The 19,919-nt window shown below is 29.3% G+C and overlaps 1 protein-coding gene across 2 annotated transcripts in view; it reads left to right on the plus strand.

The window, feature by feature from the left end:
* The first annotated feature begins 1,716 nt into the window (after window positions 1-1,716).
* Window positions 1,717-19,919, plus strand: part of LOC107456776 (vitellogenin-6) — a 45,338-nt gene continuing 27,135 nt past the window's right edge. Inside the window, exons 1-6 of one of the 2 annotated variants that reach the window (XM_016074724.3) lie at window positions 1,717-1,816; window positions 10,782-10,820; window positions 11,963-12,108; window positions 15,917-16,048; window positions 17,521-17,670; window positions 19,429-19,653. In XM_016074724.3, the coding sequence (XP_015930210.1) occupies window positions 1,771-1,816; window positions 10,782-10,820; window positions 11,963-12,108; window positions 15,917-16,048; window positions 17,521-17,670; window positions 19,429-19,653 (738 nt within the window). In that variant the 5' untranslated portion in view covers window positions 1,717-1,770. Of the gene's footprint in view, window positions 1,817-4,601; window positions 4,881-10,781; window positions 10,821-11,962; window positions 12,109-15,916; window positions 16,049-17,520; window positions 17,671-19,428; window positions 19,654-19,919 lie in introns of those variants that run through there. The other variant, XM_016074723.4, reaches the window with a different exon arrangement.

The following is a 19,919-nucleotide window of genomic DNA, read 5'->3' on the forward strand; positions in this document are numbered from 1 at the left end:
AGTATAGATTATCTTTACTTTAACACAAAGAAGCTCACGTTGTTTTATTATAAAAACACCCGAAAATACAGGTAAAATGGAGTAAAACGGTCATTTTAGAATATTTTTACTTAACGCTAAAAAGCTCAGGTTTTCTATTTTAAAAATACCTGATCAAAATACAGATAAAATGGGGGTAAAATGGTCATTACAGATTGTCTTTACCTTAATACAAAGAAGCTCAGATTTTTTTTTTGTTACAAAGGCACCGGATTAAAATACAGGTAAAACGGACTAAAATGATCATTATAGATTCAACACTGGAAAAAAAAAATTATTATAAAAACACCCGATCAATGATATATGAGTAATTGGTCATTACTGATTTTCTTTGATTTAACACTAGGATGCTCAATTTTTTTTTTTTTAAAAAAAAATCACTTCCACCTGTGCAAAATACACACGTTTGTTTCTTTATTGAATACATAGTCTACTGCACTGTTCCCAGCAGATCACCGAAGTCAAGCATCACTGGCTGGGGTCAGTGTGCGGGTGGGTGACCACCTGGATCACTCTGCGTAGGGACCGAGGGTGTGCGGTATTGGTCCTAGTTAAACTGTTCTACCGTAAAGTGCTCGACTTCGCGTGCAGGTCGTCGGGCTACCGAAGCGCTGGTGCCATCCCCTCTGCAGAGGATAAAAATTGTGATGGCTTGTCTTCGGATCATCCTCTGGTATGATTCCCAGACCGTCGCCAATAGCCCATTGTTTAGCTCCAGTATGACTTATATTAACTACAACAACAACATAGTCTACTGTAATAAGTTTTCAAATGGTCAGAGGTAACAAAATTTAAATTAACGAAGTAAATGGTTTCAAAATAACGAAAATAATATTATGTTTCGGTTTGTTCTTTAAGAAAAATTAAAACTAGCGTTAATCTCGAAAAAAAAAAAGTTGTACGAGTTTAACGATAACATACCTGAAGAACCGTACTTGAAAGAAAAGAAAAAAAAATATGGGATTTACATGTCGCTGAGAATCTTTAAATTTTTAATCTGAAATTCTGCAATTATAACGTTAACATTACAATTGCAACATAACCGTTATAACATAACGGTTATGTTATAACATAACGATATAACATTACGGTTTGTAACATAAACGTTATAGCTAAATCCTATAACTAAATGCCAAAAGAAAACAAAAGGAAATCTGACAAAAGTTCTCAAAATATAACATTTATTTTAAGAAAACAGCATAAATTGTGTGCAATAGTTTCCAATCGTATAGTTTTTAAACAAAGCTGTCTACAGGTAATAATAAAATCTTCACGAATATATGACATAATGTTTAAATGAAGAAAATATGAAAACTCTCTGCCACTTCAATTAAATTTTTATTTATTTACGTTATCAAACTGGTTGTTTTTTTTGTTTCCTTGAAAATTGTCAAAATAATAATAATTAATTTCTGAAACCCTTTTTTATTCCAAAAAAACTTCTCATGCTTAGAATTTGAGTATTTAAATAGTATTTTAAAAGAACTAGTTTTTGAAAAAGAATAGTGAGTTAAAAAAGTAATAAGTATCAAACACAGCACATTTTTGAGATTATTATTTTTTTTTAAATTTATTTTTACGATAATTTAGGTCTTATGCTGCGCATCTTATCACCTGACAACTTTTTTCCTTATGCTCAGCTATATATTTTGCGCAAAGCACCAAATTTTCAGAGCATAAATACTGAGTTTATCTGCCTTAGAATTCAAGTGACTTCAGTTTCTTCAAAAAATGAGGTTTTTTGCAACTCTCGCACTCTGCCTTCTTGGGGTGGCATGTAAGTATTTATATGGATTTTCGCATGTCAATTTGAATAAATTATTGACTTTATTATGATAATTATTTATTGATAGGGAATCATTTTTTTCTACATTTCTTCAACTCGATATAAAAATGAAAAAAAAAGCAATTTTACGATAAATATTCTTTAAACATTTAAATTCACTTATGCAATAGTTAAATTATGTTCACGCATGCATAGTTAAATTAATGCTTTTTCTTGTAATAAACTAAATAGAAATTTTTTTATGAGAAGTCATTAAGTATTTAATATCACATATAGACATACATAAATTAATTCTGTAATAAAACTGAAAAAAAATGTCTTGTAATAAAAAGGTTCCTAAAGATTAGATTTACAATGCATATGTTCTTATAAATAAAATAATTCTTTTTTATCCCAAGAAGAAAAATGGGAATCCTGAAACAGAAATTTTACGAGGAGAGATCGATAAATATTTAAATAAAAATGCATATTTAACAGATTTATAGCCTTTTCCAGGAACAAAACTAATTAAAATCTTTATGATAAATGGTTTGAAATATTTAGAAATGCTTAGTTTTTTTTATACATATTTCGTAGTTTTATTAATACATATTGAATAAAAGTCAATACTATATTTAATTTTTAAACATTTAATAAATAAAAATATACATAAAGAATGTTAAGTTTCCCCAGAACAGCTCGTTGTGGTGGCTTGTTGTCATGGAGGTAAGAGGAATTTAATTTTGTGACTAGGAGCAAGATTTTATTTTTATAACCATTTTCAAACAGCTGACACAATTTTTGAGTTTACGTCTAACAATGTTCAACTACACTGCCGAGCAGTTTTGAACTTAATCCAGAAGACAAGGGAACTCCTGAATCAAGTATTGGGAGAAATTTGATTTCGTAGAGAACTTTTTGATGGAACTAACCCGCATTTGCGTGACACGGAGAGAAAAACCATCAAAACCTCCAGCGGTTAGCTTGACAGTAAGGGACTCTAACCCGTGATTCGTCAACCACTGAGGATATTTCCCGTCAGCACTGCGGTCATTGCGAGCCGAGTGCGAAGTTCGTATCAACACGCCATCGCTGGAATTCGAACCCGGTTCGCCTCATTGAGAGGCGAGTGCTTTGTCCCTTGAGCCCCTACTGCCCTAATGGCATGATTGTAGCAATTGTCAGCATTGCACACCGGCCACCTTTATTTCCTAGAGAAGCCGGTGCCAGTCGATCTCAATCTGGGTGCTCTTTAATCAGCCTCTAGAGATCGAACCCTAGTTCCAGAAAAAAATATTTATAGCTGCATAAATAAAAAATGCGCAAATATTTTACGATAAATGTCTGTGGAAATTTAAAAGAACTGAATGACAGCTAAAAGCTTCAGAAATATTTTATCTTTTTCTAAATTTTGTTTATTTGTTTATTTTGTTTGTTTTCATAAGTTTTAAATTTTTTTATGCTCATGAAATAAGGAAGCGAAACAATTTCTACGTACTCTAATAAATGTAGCCAATGTAATATTTTTTCTAAAATAATGTTCAACTAAAACCTTTCTAAACTAAATCTTTCAACTTTCTAAAATATTGTTCATATTGTTCAATAAAAGCGGAGCAAAGTTAAATATTGATAAACAATAAGGTAAAGAAAAATAATAAGGCTCATCGTATGATTTTCTACGTAGTTTCTATTAAATCTTTTAATTTAAATCTTTTTTTCGTCCTCAAAATACAAAAAAATCTCCTTTGAAAATTTTTTGATAATTCATATTTGAAGGCTTGGAAAGAAATAATTTCATAATGTATATTTTTTGTATTTTACGGTCGATTTTTTTTTCTTTTCTGTGAAAAATGTAACAACCATTTTGTTACATAAAGAAACAAATGACGTTTTTTTTTTAATAAAAAAAATAGTAAAATTTACTTAAAAGGAATACTTAAAGATCAAATATTGGAATGTCATAAAACTTTTAACATTATTCTTGAGGTTAAAAATCATTGTAAATATTTTTGTGGAAACTAAAATTGTATTTTTCTAAAAACACGAAAGAAATATATACTGAAACTTTACATTTTACAGTTAGCATTGTGTTTTCAATGTGCAAAAGGGACATCATATTTATTTGTTAGGAAAATTCGTTTTTATAAAACTCATTTTTAACTTAAAACTTCTATAAAATTTAGTTTTTTTTTAATTAAAACAGATTAAAACTGTACAAATTTTTAAAATACGATTCACAAAAACAGATGTTGAAGAATTTGAAGCTAAGAATGATTTAAATAGGTATAATTAAAATTTTTGAAATATTAAGCTAAAAGATTTTATGCTTAAAAAATAATGCAGTTTTCTTGAAATATTACGACTTTTTTCATAAAATTGATAATTAGGTTAAATTTCTCGAATAAACTATCTTGTGAACTTTTAACACAAATAATTTTATGCTAAATATTCGAACAAATTATCCTATGAACTTTTCACACAAATAACTTTTTCATTAGAAAAACGATTAATAAAAATAAGAAACTTTATTTGGAGAGATATTCAGACACACTTCAAGAAGAAACTTATCACTAATAAAATGTTTTTAAGTGTAAAATGTTTACTAACACTCTTATATTTTTCAAAACAACAAACCTTATATAGCATTTCTTTAAATTGAAATTTAAGATCTTTCGATAAGTACATTGCTTGCAATTTTTAAGAAATTCGCATCTGATACGAAAAAAATTGAAACCTCATCAGTAAAATTGTTATCAATTTCAATTCCAGTATCGGTCATTAAATGTCAAAAAACTGCAGATTTTCAAGTTAGTCGAATGATGCTGGACTACACTAAATATTTAGACATAAAACAGCAAAGAATAAATCAAAAGAACACCTTATGTCTGCCATATATTATCTTATCAGGCAACGAGACGCATTTTTAAGAACTCAGCTCAATCTTATTGATTCCATGTACACAATTATTTTAATTATAAATATCTTGGTGTTAGCTTAGAAGCTTCAGAGGATTAAAGCTTTTGCCTCAAGATGAAGCTGCTGTCGGCCATCGTTATACTTTTTTTCAGTTTGACTTGTAAGTTACATAGTTACTACTGACTTGTAAACACAATTAATAATTTTAAATATTATATTTTAAATTTAAGATATAGAATAATATTATTATTTTCTATTACTTTTATTCACACCAATTACTTTATATTCATTGAATAATAATAGTTTAATTATATTAAACTAGTACTACCGTTGAAAGCTAGAGATTCAATGAGCAACAGTTAAGGAATATGTTACAAATAGTTTAATTTTATCGTTAAAATAGAACTGTTTGATGTAATTCAACTAGTAATACAGTACTACTTTAAATATTTAAATGATTAATGTGAAGTACTTTTATTTCATTTTTATATATTTTATATAATAACCGGTGTTGAACAAAGTTTAGATTTTACGACTACGAACGTTCACCTTTTTAACCCAATCCAGAAAACAGGGGAACAACAGAATCAAGTATTGCGAGAAATCGACCTTCGCGGAGGATTTTTTTATGGAACTTACTCGCATTTGCGTTACATGGAGAGGGAAACCACAAAAACTTCCTACGTTTAGCTTGACAAGAAGGAGACTCTGACCCATGATCCGTCAACAACTGATGATATTTTAAGTCGGCACTGTAATCTTTTGCGAGCCGATTGCAGAACTCATATTAGCCATACTTATACCAGCTTTCGCTGTGATTCGCACCTGTAGCCCTCTTTGGGAGGCGATCACGCTATCTCCTAAACCACTTATGAACCAATGACGCGCACTTATAAATTATTTCAAGATAATTAACATTAAAAGCAAACAAAGCAAAACTAACTCCTAAGAAATGAGTACATAATAATGATAATATGTTTCATTTAGCAATCTGTATAAGACTATCTAACAAATTCAAATTTAAATGCACTGAGCTTTTTTTTTTAATTTTCAAAACTTTTGAACATAAATATTTTTTTAAATATTTCTAAGCTGTTTTAAATACTTTAAAACTGAAAAAGTATTAATGGTTTAAGAAACGCTACTTACGATTTGTTTAAATAATGCCTGTATGTTTTTGAAATAATATTTTCTGAACGGAAACAGTTAACTAGATTCTAAAGCATAATTAGAGAAAATCTTTTAGACAACAACAATATAAAGTTAAAATCAGAAATATAGCTAATAATATTATACATTCCTATTTCAATCAAATATTTCTCATTTTGATGAATTAAATTCCATGTATTGATCTGGATGACGGTAATCTACAGTCAGAAATTTCTTTACCGTATTTTACCCTTTATGAGAGCACCTAAAAGCTCAGTAATTTTTACCCAAGAGCCTTGGTAATGATTTTGGTAAAATTAACAATAAAATATGGTTTTATAGTATGTGATAAAATTTATTAAATGTGGTAAAATATGATAATTTTATCATGACACCTTAGAGCGTGGCACAAAAACTATTTATTCGGTAAAATTTACTTTTCTGTTTTGTATTTTTTGCTATATGTGTGGTAATGAAAACTATAATTTTTAAAACCAGAATTTCCGGTAAACTGTTACTAAATGAAAGGATGTATTGCTAAATGAATGGTTAAAATACCGTATATTTTAGTTTTTAATACGAGAATTATGTTTTTTTAATCAGAAATATCATAACAATACAGTAAGGCAATTTTACCAGAATTATTTTTTCCCATATAAGCACTTAGAAACTTAATTTTTTATAACTATAGGACTAGAAAATCTGCTTTTAAAACATTAAATACGTCCTAACTAAAGCTTTAGGTACGGCTTTAAGGTTATAGACGTTTTTAACAAATTATTCTGATATTATATCATTTAATTTATACCGTACGTGCAATCCTGGTACTTCGTTCTCTTGTGAAATCTTTGTTAACCTATAAATTAAAACAAAAAAGGTTTTCCTTATAGTTTTTTAAAAAAGAGCTTCGATTTCAAAACTTTCCGAACTTGAAATTTTTCGAATTAAAATCAAATGTAATAATTTTTAAAATTCAAGCATTTTTTGAGAACTCAAATGATACCTTTTTACGAAAATAAGGAGAGTTTATAAATCATAGAAATATTTCCCTAAAATTAAAAAAAACCCCATTAAAAACACTTTTTTTAAAAAACAACATAAAACTATAATTAAGTTTAGTTATTTTTTTCCTCAAAAAATGTAATTCAGAACTTAAAAGTAGAAAACCTGAAGATTGATATTGTTCTGATCAAAAAGTGTTTTTTAAGTGCATATGTCAACGTTTTGAGAAGAAACGCTTTTTAAAAATTACGCTTTTAAATTTTTTGTAAGCAGTACAAATTGGCTTATTTTATTGACTTGATTAGTTGACTTATTTTAGTAAGTAGTTGACTTATTTTAACTAAAACTTACGTGGTTACTTAAGGAAAAGAGTTCTTAGAAAGAAACTAAAAGAAAAAAAAGCATTACTCATTACTTATAAGAATAGATTTATTTTTACTAATAAACTGGCCATAAGACTTGAGGAAGAAGGCACAAGTGGAACATTTACATTTCTCCTCTTCCCTTTTATTGTAATCTCAAATAAATAAATATGTCAACTTTAAAGGGAGCGTATAAACGATTATAGGACTCAGTGGAGCTATTTCCATCAGTTATGTTTCACCGAAACAAATAATAGCTTTAACACAAGGAAAAAAAAGGAAGAGATCGAATTTAATAACCAACCAACAGCGTAGGAGAATCAAGGATAGCCGAAGTTTAGTATGGGATTTCATTTGCAGAACTAATTATTTAAAGGAATTTTTGCAATCAACAAATCATAAACAAATTTTAAAAAAATGTAAGGGCTTTTAAAAATTATACTTTTTAAAATCCACACCGATCGTTATGATTAAATATGTGAAAAAAGAAATTTTTTTATGTAGACATATTTAAGATACATCAATATGTAGGATTATAACACCTAAAACAAATTTGATGTAATTTATTTTTTACAATTTTCATTTCATTATTTATTATATTATGCTCATTTACTTCATTTTGTCAGAGATGTAAGACTTGTATGCTAGAAACAATGTTACATTATTAATTAGGTCAGATTTAGGACATATGGTCTAGAAACAATGTTACATTATTAGTTAGGTCAGATTGAAGACATATGGGCTAGAAACAATGTTACATTATTAATTATGTCAGATTTAAGACTTATGTGCTAGAAACAGTGTTATATTATTAATTAGGTCAGATTTCAGACTTATGTGCTAGAGATGCATTTTTAAATAGAGTATGATTGCTGTCGTGGGGCCATTTAATTTCAATAATCAGTTTCAAAATTCGCAAACAGAAACCCTCTATGGAAAACCGTTTAGTTTACGAATTAATTTTATTCCTCTCTGCATCAGAAATATTTAAATATAAATATGTAAGAATATTTTTCTTAATGTAGTAAGTAATAAAGAAAATAAACATGGCTTTAATAAAAAACAAAGTTAACATTTTACTTTCCAGATTTCCTGATAATTAATGTTTAAAATATTTTGTTTCATAATATTATATTTTAACTCAGCCAAAGATCATTTTCGTAGTCTCTGTTGTTATTACGTTTAATGAATTAAGTTTCTGTAAGAAATTATTTTTACGCACAAGAATTGAGATATACTCCAGGCTTCGGCCACTGCTCGCTAACTCTTGCCAACTCCAGAATAGTGCTCGCTTTGCAAACATACACCATAAATATTGAAATTTAACTTTTAATGCCAGACTTAATAGAAACTCTCACTGTGTCATTCGCCGCACTAACTCTATTTACATTTCACTCACGTTGACCAATCAGGGAACGGCGTCCAAAGTATAGTACCACAAGGACTAAAACAAAAATAAAAAATAAAAATCAAAATGCTAAGCGAAATAGAAGTCATTTGATAATTAATGTTTGCCATACACAGCTAAAACATACCTAACAGAAGCAGCAGATCGCTGGAGTATTTTCAACTTTATAAATTTTACATTATTTTATACTAAATAACTGAGCTGAAAGTTTCCGTAAAAGTAGTAAAAAAGATAATGGAGTTATGAGTCAAAGCCACTCGATCCCGAAATCTTTTTTCTGTGAACGAGCCGGAGCCAGTTTCGACTCGAGTATAGTAACCTAGAAGGAATACATTCGATTATCATCTAGTTTAGATTTAATTACTCCTGATTTGCTTTTACAAATTTTTGTTGTTTTGTTTAACATTTTTTGTTTTAACATTACAATATTTAGCGCTTTTTGTTAAAGAGGCATTTTTGTTTTGTTTAACTCGCTCGATGTTAACCTTGATAATGCTCTTATGGGGCTTGGCAATCGTTGTTATGAGGGTTGGCAAAAACAGTTGGCAATCGAAATGTAATATTTCGCAATTTCTGTTATAACAAAGCATTATCATTGTTAATATGGCCAAATGAAGCTGATTTAACACAGTTTTGAGTGTTATCAGTAACAGCTAAAACACTATTAACGTGTCACTAATATCCATAATTTGCTTACATTGAAAAATTAGACGAAAGGAACAAAATCCGTCCTTACTTTTAGTTCGTTTGAGCATAAATTAATTTAAAGTCAAAATGGTGAATTTTACACCATAACTGCGAAATAAGGGTGATGGCAGGACAGTACCAGTTTTTCATAATATTCGCCAACGTGCATGGGCTACATTTTTAATTTCTTTTTATTACGATAGAGTTAATATTTTTCTGATAATGATGGATGATGATAATCAATGAAAAACACTCGTTATGTAATATTTTTGATATGACATTTTTTAAGTACGAGTTAAGAAAGTATCAAAATAAAGATTTATTTTAAGGGACATTTGATTAAGTTTAAGAAAACACATTGCGAGAATAAAATGGAGAATCAGAAAAGGTTTTTCATGAAAAATTACCTTGTTAATGATAGCAGGAATCGAAGAACACATTAAATGTTTTACTTACTTGCGTGATTTTCAAAGAAAATTAGATTCACATAAGACGAGAAAAAGACCAAATGAAAAATGTATAAATAGTAAAATTTCTATTCATTTTTGTCACAGAATCTTTACCACTATTTTTGGGTCAGTTATGAAAATACAAGACACTCCATGTACCAAATTTTAAAAAATTGAAAAATCGAACAATTTAATAAATATTAACTTTAAATTGCAAACAATTTTAAAAAAATTAATCGCGGCAAACTTATTTGAAACTATTATATTTCCGGTTTCTAAACTTCTGGTTGTAAATAAGACTTACAAATGTTACTAGAAATGCTTTCAAAAATATGTAATTACGAAGATTAGAAAAAAAAAATTAGATTTCCATAAAATTTTAAGAGATTAAAAGTACTTTTAGTTCAAATAATTTAGATTTAAATTATTTAATACAACATCATTTCAAATTATTAAAACATTTCAATTATTAGGATTCAAATTGCTCTAAATATTGAAATTATTTCAATATTTAAAGCAATTTGACATTTGTTCTTTCATGTGACATTTGTTCTTTATTTGCGACCAGAAATTTTAAAAACTAAAATTATTTATACAAAAAAATTAAATATTGTGCGTGGAGTACCTTTGAGTACATGTAATTAAAGTTATATGTAATTAATTATAAAGAAGAGACTTAAAATAATAAACATAAAATACAGTATAAAACAATAAATATCTTATAAAATTTCTACAGTATTTTCTCATGAAATTTGACATATATGGTATCTTGTCTATGTATAGTATAAACAAAATAAAAATTACCTATATTTTTAAGATCTTATAGGTTTCGTGTATCCTACATGAAAAATAGTTCAAAAATGTAAATCTAGAATGACTGAAACATTTTTTTAAACCTGAAAATCTGTGTTTTCAAAACACTTATTCCCAAATCTCTTAAGATGTTTGTTATTGACTTATGAAAAAATAATTTCTACTCTATATTTTTCAATTTCTTATTTCAGATGCCAAACCAAGAACCGAACATCTTTTAAGGCAGCCACGTAAGTTGTTTGCAAAATATTGAAATTTAGAATTATTTTTCAAACAAAATTTCATTATAATTTAAAATTTATATCATGATACAAATCAATATGTTGGAATTTTGATCATTAATTTTCTGAATTGTTATAAAATCTTTGACTTGAAGAATTTTTATTTATTTAAAGAAAGTTGTTAAGCTCATAGATCTTTTATTTTGTATAATAGCCTTTTCATCTCTTGGCTTACTTAAAAAAGGAAAATAGATTAATATAAATTGTTCGAACCAATATCGAATAATTCCCCCTCAAAAATATATTTTTGTTGTAAACGATGTTTATTATATTTTATTGCCACAAAACTTTTAACATTCAATCTAACAAAACATTTAAGATAAATGCCATATAGTTCATTTACAAAATTCTTCAGAAACCAATTTAAGTGGAAAAACAAAGTGAAAATGAGTAAAAGTAAAAATACCAATACTACTTTCTTACTAGTTCAAACATGGAGTATGAGTTTTTATTTTTAATTAGCTATGTCATTCTATAATTGTATGGCTAAATATTTCAAATTAAAGATAGGGAACCAATATCTGATGTTTATAAAGTTTCAACTATAAAATTATTTTATATATAACAGGGGTTTCCAACTTACATGAGGCCAGGGGGTCGCAATTAAAAACACCAGTAAAATTTCGGGCCGCAACTTTATCAAAATCTTATATGGGACTCTTTAATGCTTGAAGGGACATTAAATATTACTGACAGATTTTCATCAAGTTGTACAAAACAAAAGTATTGAAATACAAATAAAGATAAATATTTTCTTGAATCAATATTTTCTTGGATGCAAAACCTGAGAAATAATTGTTTTGTACGGTATGTTAAATTTCACAGAAACGAAGAAATAAGGTTTTTTTTTAAAGAAGGAAAGTAATTTAGTCCATACAAAGTTTTTACGAAAATCGTCCGAAAAAAATGGCAACTAATATATTTTAGTTCGCTGGTCACAAAAAATGGTTCCGCGGGCCGGATGTGGCCCTGGGGCCGTCAGTTGGTAACCACTGATATATAACATTAACAAACAGAGCTGTAAAATTTTTTTTAAGTGATTCATTTATGATTAAAAATGTAACTAAATATTTCTACGTATTTATTTCTAGAATTCTACCCAGGCAAGGTACACCATTATGATGTGATGATGAACATGACATCTGGAGTTCCCGGAATGAGCTCTCAGGTTGCCAAGTCAGTCATTAAATTCGAATTGAAAATTTATCCAAAGACTAGCAAAGACTTGATCATACAAGTGAGTTAAAATAACTACATTATTGAATATCGCTAACTGGAATGCTTATATTTTTCAGGAATTTGGCAAATTCTTGAATCTAGAGCCGCGATGGATGGAGCGTTCGCCTTCGAATGAGGCGAACCGGGTTTCGAATCCCAGTTGATACGAATTCCGCATTCGGCTTGCACCGACCACAGTGCTGATGTGAAACATCCTCAGTGGTAGCCGGATCATGGGTTAGAGTCCCCTTGATGTCAGGCTAACCGTGTGATGTTCTCGTGGCCTTCCTCTCCATGCAACGCGAATGCGGGTTAGTTCCATCAAAAAGTCCTCCACGAAGGCAAATTTCTCCGAATACTCCATCCAGGAGTTCCCTTGTTTCCTGGATTGGATTCAAAATTACAAGGCTACGGAGTTGAACATTAGTAGTCGTAAACCATAAATTGAATCGGCTGCTCAACGTCGGTTATAAGATTTAAAAAAAAAACATAATCTTAAATAGAAAGTAATTGGACAGGAATTTTGTGTAAAAATACAAAAGAACTTTCTTAATAAGATATGTAAGTTTAGTAATGTTATTGTGTAATCGTAACCCATAATCGATTGCAAAAAGTAAAAAATTGCTACGATTATAATATATGCTAATTAATTTTCTACAAGCTACAGTGGCGCTCACATATTTAAGGACATGTCTTTATGAAAAGTAAAATCCAAAACTTAATGTTCACGCATAAGTTTATTGAATTGATAATTATGTATTGGAACAAATAACTTATTTTTAATATATTTTCACAATGAAAATCATTTATCTAACTGTTATACTTAAATTATGTAACATTTTAGAAAAAATATGCATTCCGCATACTTAAGGACAGCAAAATAAATGTTTCTTAATCGTTAGTAAAATTAATAACAAAGTAAAACATGTAACAAAAAATAAAGATTTGGAGCTAGTATTTACTCGGTAAGCCTTTTGGGGCAATTACTGCTTCACATCTACGAGGCATCGAATCTACTAATCTTTAACATGGCTCAGGAGGTATAGCTGCCCAGCCTTCTTGGACACATTTCCATAAATCACCTAAATTTTTTTGGTTTTCGCTGTTTCACATATTTATCCACATCTATCCACAGCATCTTGATCGGGTTGAGATCTGGTGATTGGGAAGGCCACTGCAAAACCACAATTTTCTTGCTTGACAAGAAGGCCTTCGCAGTTTTGCTCGAGTGCTTTGGATCATTATCGGCTTGCATGATTGGTTTTCTTGAGCGAAGTTTCCTGTAATAAGGCAGAAAAACAGTCTTGATAATGTCCACATACACATGCTGATCCATGATGCCTTCGATTTTGTGAATTGGACCACATCCTGAGCGTGTCATGGCACCCCACACCATCACCCAGCCGCCTCCACCTTTTACAGTTGATTTTGTACACCGTACATTAAATTCTTCACCGACTCGACGCCTCACATAACTTTTGCCATCTGAGCCCATTCTGTTGAGCTTCGATTCGTCTGTAAATATAACTCGATTCCAGTTAGCCGATGTCCAGTTTCGGTGTCTTTTTGCAAAAGCTAATCGAGCTGCTATATTCTTCTTTGATATCAACGGTTTTTTCCTACATAGGCGACCTATAAGCCGAAACTGATTTAAATACCGTTTGATGGTATTATTGATTACGTGCTTGCCTGTTAATTCAGCGAATTCTTTTCTGATGTCCGGGACGGTTTTGTGACGATCAGCTTCAGAAATTCGATGAAAAATTCGATCTTCTCGTTCGGTAGTTTTGCGTGGACGTGATTTTTGGGATGCTTTTTCAATACTTTTGGTCACTAGAATAGATTTCAATGCTTGGAAAACTGCTGTTTTTGATAATTTTAACAGCCTACCAATTTCTCTAATGCTTAAACCTTTTTTTCTCAGAATATCTATTCGACATCCCTGTTCATTGCTAACATTTTTATCTTTACTCATAATAATGTTGAATTTTGTACTAAGAAAATTTAAAAAAATATTAATATAATATTTTAAAGCCTCAAGCAAAGATAATGTAGTAAATTACACTTACATTGATCGATAAATTGATTGTAATCATTCAATAACTCATGATTAGACAAACTGTCCTTAAGTAAAAGAAACTTAACAAAATATTTTTCTTTAATTAACTTTTATGAAACGCTTGTGAACATGAATGAATTATATGAGGATTGAAGTTCAACTAAGGTAGAATTCGTCATTATAGATATCTTGATCGAAACATAATATAATGACGCATTTATTTTGAAAACACTGTCCTTAAGAACGTGAGCGCCACTGTATATTTAAATTTACTCCAAGAGTCGATTGCAAAAAGTGAAAAATTGCTACGATTATAATATATGCTAATTAATATTCTACAAGCTATATTTAAATTTACTCCAAGAGTTGATTGCAAAAAGTAAAAAATTGCTACGATTATAATATATGCTAATTAATATTCTACAAGCTATATTTAAATCTAGTTTTAAATTATCCCGTCTTATATTAATTTGGAAGGGGGGGGGGCTATGTATTCCAAGAGTCGAGTGCAAAGAGTGAAAAATTGCCACTATTATAAAATATACTGATTATTACTCTACAAACTAAATTTAAATTATACCATCTTACATTAATTAGGAAATGTAAGATGTTATATACGTAAGATGAAATGTATGTGTAAGATGAAATGTAAGATGCTACGTATTTACTCGAAGAGTCGATTGCAAAGAGTGAAAAATTGCTACTATTATATACACTAATTATTCTACAAACTACATTTAAATCTATATTTGAATTATCCTATTTTACATTAATTAAGAATGGGGATATTTACTCCAAAAGTCGATTTCAAAGAGTGAAAAATTGCTACTATTATAATATACTAGTGGGCTGCGCCCTCTGCTCGTTAACGCTCGCTAACCCCCGAAAATTGCTACGCTATCTCATATGGTTTGCTTCGCAAACCAAGCTCGCTTCAACTCGCTACTAACTTAGGTACATTGCAAATGCACAAAATTCTAAGAATTCAAAACAATCATTCAAATCCATATAAAAACTTTTTTTTGAAAAAAGAATTACATCTTTTTAGTAAATACTAAGTCATTAAAATAAATTTGAATTCAAATAAATGACATGTAATTCGTTAAACCTATTAGAAATGTGCTAATAGTATAAAATCTTAAGATAAAATTTCTAAAACTGATATCTCTTTAAAAAGGTTAAAATTTTGGCTATAATTAGGTCTATTAAGAATTGAAATAAGAGAATTGCAATGGAAAAACCTGCATAAACAAATAAATTCTAGTAAAACAAATAAATTCGTGACATAAATCAAAAATCGTCAAATAATTTCGATAAAATACTAAAATAGAGATCTATCGACAAAGACTACTCACTTCTGCCTAGCTTATGCTCTCTCTGGTTATTTCAGTTTCCGTTTTTAAAAGCCGTATATGTTGAGCCACCTAATCTAGATTTGGCATGTGACATTTTTAGCAGCAATCATTGGTCGATTTTCTAGCGTTGCTATTCGGGGAGTTGCAATGAGGCTTTTTTTTGTCACCGTGTAGGAGAAATATATATATAGATACTAATTGATATTCTACAAACTATATTTTTTGAAGTTACTGTATTGACTTTTGCCCTTCTTCCTGATTTCTAAAATATCAGTGTTCGTGCATTGGTAAACAAAGTTTATTACTCATGCAATGAAATATTTTTTTCTTTCTTTCAAATTCCTTTTCTGAGAATACTTGCTTTTTTCAAAATTTCAAAAGTATGATGGTTAATTTTTTTTTCAATGACACAGATGCAAAGATTGAGAGTCGGTCAGTCACATCCAGGAGTAGAAAGTCCCACTGATGATGTGAGTTGGTCAGAAAACAGTTCCTTGGAACAAGAGTTGAGAATTCCGAGTTCTGCAGTATACGAAAATGGAAAGGTGAGCAATTAAGTTTTTTGAATCTTATATTTGCACAGATACATTTAAATCTGCTTAGCTTTTTATAAATCAATTAAATTTTCTTTAACACTTTTAACAACAACGTACATAAATTTACTACCGTGCGATAATAACAACAGATTTTAAAGATATACTTCAAAGCACTTTGACAAGGAAAAAAAAACATTACATGCCTTAAACTCGGAAATAAAGACTTAAATTTAAATTGTGAATAATATTTTGTTGAAAATAATTGTATTTTTAAGAAAAGAATAGCCTGGATTTTCAAACGGGTAAATAAATTTATTATTTTAAAGACTATTAAACTTTTTTAAAATATTGTTTATTCAGTGAGAGTCACCTATCTGAATGAAAATTATAAAATCAAAAAACAATTTTCAATTTTCTATAGAACGAAAATAAGGCAATATCTTTTGTTCTTAGAAAATTTTTTTGTTGTTGGAAATTAGATCACAAATGTATTTCCTTTTTACTAAGCTGCAATTCTTCATTTTTAAATTTTCCGCCATTTTTATAATTAGCACTGAAGACAAAACTTAATCTAACAGACACGAATAACAGTTACAAACTCACAACAGTTATTAAAATATCTTACTATTATTCACAAATCTCGCTACATATTTTAAATGCTCCTTCACACTACAGCATTGTTACTTCATGTAAAAGAGTGTTACTTCATGTGACAACTGAGTGTCACTTCATTTACTTCATTAACTCATTCAAATTAAACTTTTTCCAACTTGTAAAAAGTGTAACTCCAGCAAGGCTAGTCCTCAGCATCTACTTGATTGCCTGGATTTCACCATGGAAGAGGTTCTTGAGAGACCTCTCCTTTTCCTCGATTTTTTGAAGACTCACGGCCTCACGGATCTGGTATAGCTTCGCTATCCCAGCTGGGATCGGAAACAACAACACATTCGAAGAACAACCTTCTGATACTCCTTTCACTGTAAATGCTATAGAATAAATTGTTCCTCACTCTACAATTCTGCTTTCTTTATTTATTTACTTTCGTTTAGTAAAAAATCATAATCCTTAATTAAAACAATTAAAAATTAACAAGCGTGACATAAGAACTGTTAAGAATAAGAAAATATCAACGTTTAGCTAACAAAAGAGTTTTTTATTTGGTATAATTTTGTTATTTATGAATAAAATAATTTTATTTGATATAAAATTGGTGCAAAAATAGTTTCGCTTTTATTTTGTAATTTTAGTTGTTTTCTGTAGGTTTGATAAGAACATTTTCATCGTGACAGATTAGGCTCATGCATGACATATTTTCTAATTGTATCACTTAAAAATATATTTCCTAAGAGCATAAAAAAAAACAATAATTTCTGTTTCAACTTAACATATAGCTTCTATTTTATGTAAACTATTATTTGTTTTTAGATAGGTTTTATTCACTCATTTTCATAAAAATAATAATGAATTTCGTTTATTTTTAGATCACAAGGTACAGTGTTATCCCAACAGAAAGCTTAGAAGCTCAAAAGATTAGGAAGAGCATCTTGAGAAGCTTAGAAATTCACTTGGATGAGAAATACTTAGGAAGCAAACCAGATGAGATCATGCCAATCACTTACAATGTCACCAAGGTAAAGCCTCATTCCATCACACTAGATTTCGTATTGGATAACGGACATAACTTCAAAACGGAATAATAGCTACCTTATTTTTTAATGTATGAAAAACAACATGTTATCCTTAGTTCTACAAGGAAACTTAACATTAAAAAAAAAAAAAGAAACATAACATAAAAGTAAAAACTTTCATTTCAACTTAATGACGTTTAGGTGAACAGTATACACTGTAAAAAATTCGAGATCAAATTACGGTAAAAGTACAAAGCCTCAAGGTACCTGAAGTTTTTAGTATAAAATCTATTTTTACCGGAACATGTTACGGAGCAAAAAATTTTATATTCCGTAATTTTTACAGTAATAATTACCGTAAAATCACTGAATCAGTCTAACTAAATACTATATTACTGTAAAAATTACGGAAAAATTTTTAAGGTAAAATGGATTTTACGGCAAAATGGATTTTTCGATAAAATAGATTTTACGGATGATGCACCCAAAATGCTTGTTCTTTTATATCGTAATTTGATCCGGAATTTTTTACAGTGTAGATATTGAAAGTAACAATAAAAGTTAGAGCACGAAGTAGGTAAAGTAACGATTTTAAGTACAAGTAGCAGAGGTTTCAAACGGATCTTACAAATTTCAAAAGCAGTGACGAAAGTAAAACAAACGTCGATATCTCATTACATTTACACCATCGGTACAATTATTTTTTATAAATATCTATCCTCATGAGAACTTTAGGCTGTCTGGTTTCTAAACGTTAAAATGGCATCTTAAAAAATAAAATCATATTCGTATCAATGAAAATTTGAAGAATATTGAAGTTTATGGAGGTTATGGAAGAATAGGAAGTTTTAAAGAATATTGAATAGAATTGTGAGAATCATGATTTTCATAAAAATGAGAACTACAAATATTATTGTTAAATTGTATGTAGAAAAAACTAGCAATGTTTAAAATCAGTATAAATTACATAGGTTATTAATCAGGCAATTAACGTTTAGTTAACTACAAAAATATTTCATTGGTCACAACTTTGTTATTTATTTGCGATCACTATAATTTTTATAAGTGCAAGTTATATAAATTAGCGTAAGTTATTTGATCTGAAATGGTTTTTTTTTCTTACAAAATAATTGCATTAAGCAGTAAACATTTTAAGAATTTATTTTCCATAGATATTATTTAAAATTTAAATATATATGCAAGAGGGCATCTGTGTACAATTCGTTAGTGTTCACTCAACATGTTATTCCTTGTTTGAAGAAAATGAACATGAAGAATGAACACAGAATGAACACAATGAAGATGAAAAACACCGCTCAAGGAACTAAAAATCGTGAGAAAAATTTAATGGTAAAATTTACGTTAGAAGCACTGTTGGAAATTAAGAACAAAATATATTAAAAAGAATAAAAGAAGTAATGCGAGCTTACCAAACTAGTTGCCAAATCTTAAAATTATAATTAAAAATCTGATACTGAACCAATTTAAATGCCGTTTTCTATATTAATCATTAAAAAATGTGAAAATAAGTTAATTTAGATTAATAAAAATACTTATTTACTCACACACGAAGAAAAAGTTCATAATGGAAAAAAGCCATCAGCGGCAATGACTTTTCCAGTCATGGATTCCTTTGCAATTCTTAATCCTTATTATGTGCCCCACCTCCCCCCAGAAGTTTTCCGAACACCCTTTGTATAAAACACCCCATTCACAAATTAGAATGTGCTTATCTCAAAATAAAAATGTTTTATTTTGCAGAACTCACCTGGAGGTAGCTACGAATCCCATTACATAATAACCTCAAGTCCATATTACGATTTTCCATACGAAAAGAATGTATTCAACATCTCACGTTTTGACAACTACGAAGGAATTCCATACATCGCCTACAAGACACATCACAATTTCGAAAAGCCGGGTTGTCCAGAAGTCTGCAACACCGAAAACAAACATGGCGCAGGATGCCCACCCGGTCATGAACCGGTAAGTAATGTTTCTAAAGTAATCGATAATCGTAAGAGATAATTGATTCGCTATTATCAGTTTTAACTATCAAATGATGCAGTTTTAAATATAAGGTGTGGTCATTGATTTCCTTGACTGATCTAGTAACTCCTAAAGATACTAAGTGGAATACATATACCAGTTTAATACGTTTTGTATAACCTCCATCGTTGTTTTGTATTTCTATTCGGAAGGCCCTTTAATTTCGGCGTTTCTTACAGACTTTCCTTCTTTCTTACAGACTT

This window comes from Parasteatoda tepidariorum, chromosome 4 (assembly GCF_043381705.1).
Source record: "Parasteatoda tepidariorum isolate YZ-2023 chromosome 4, CAS_Ptep_4.0, whole genome shotgun sequence".
NCBI classification, from domain to species: Eukaryota; Metazoa; Arthropoda; class Arachnida; order Araneae; family Theridiidae; genus Parasteatoda; species Parasteatoda tepidariorum.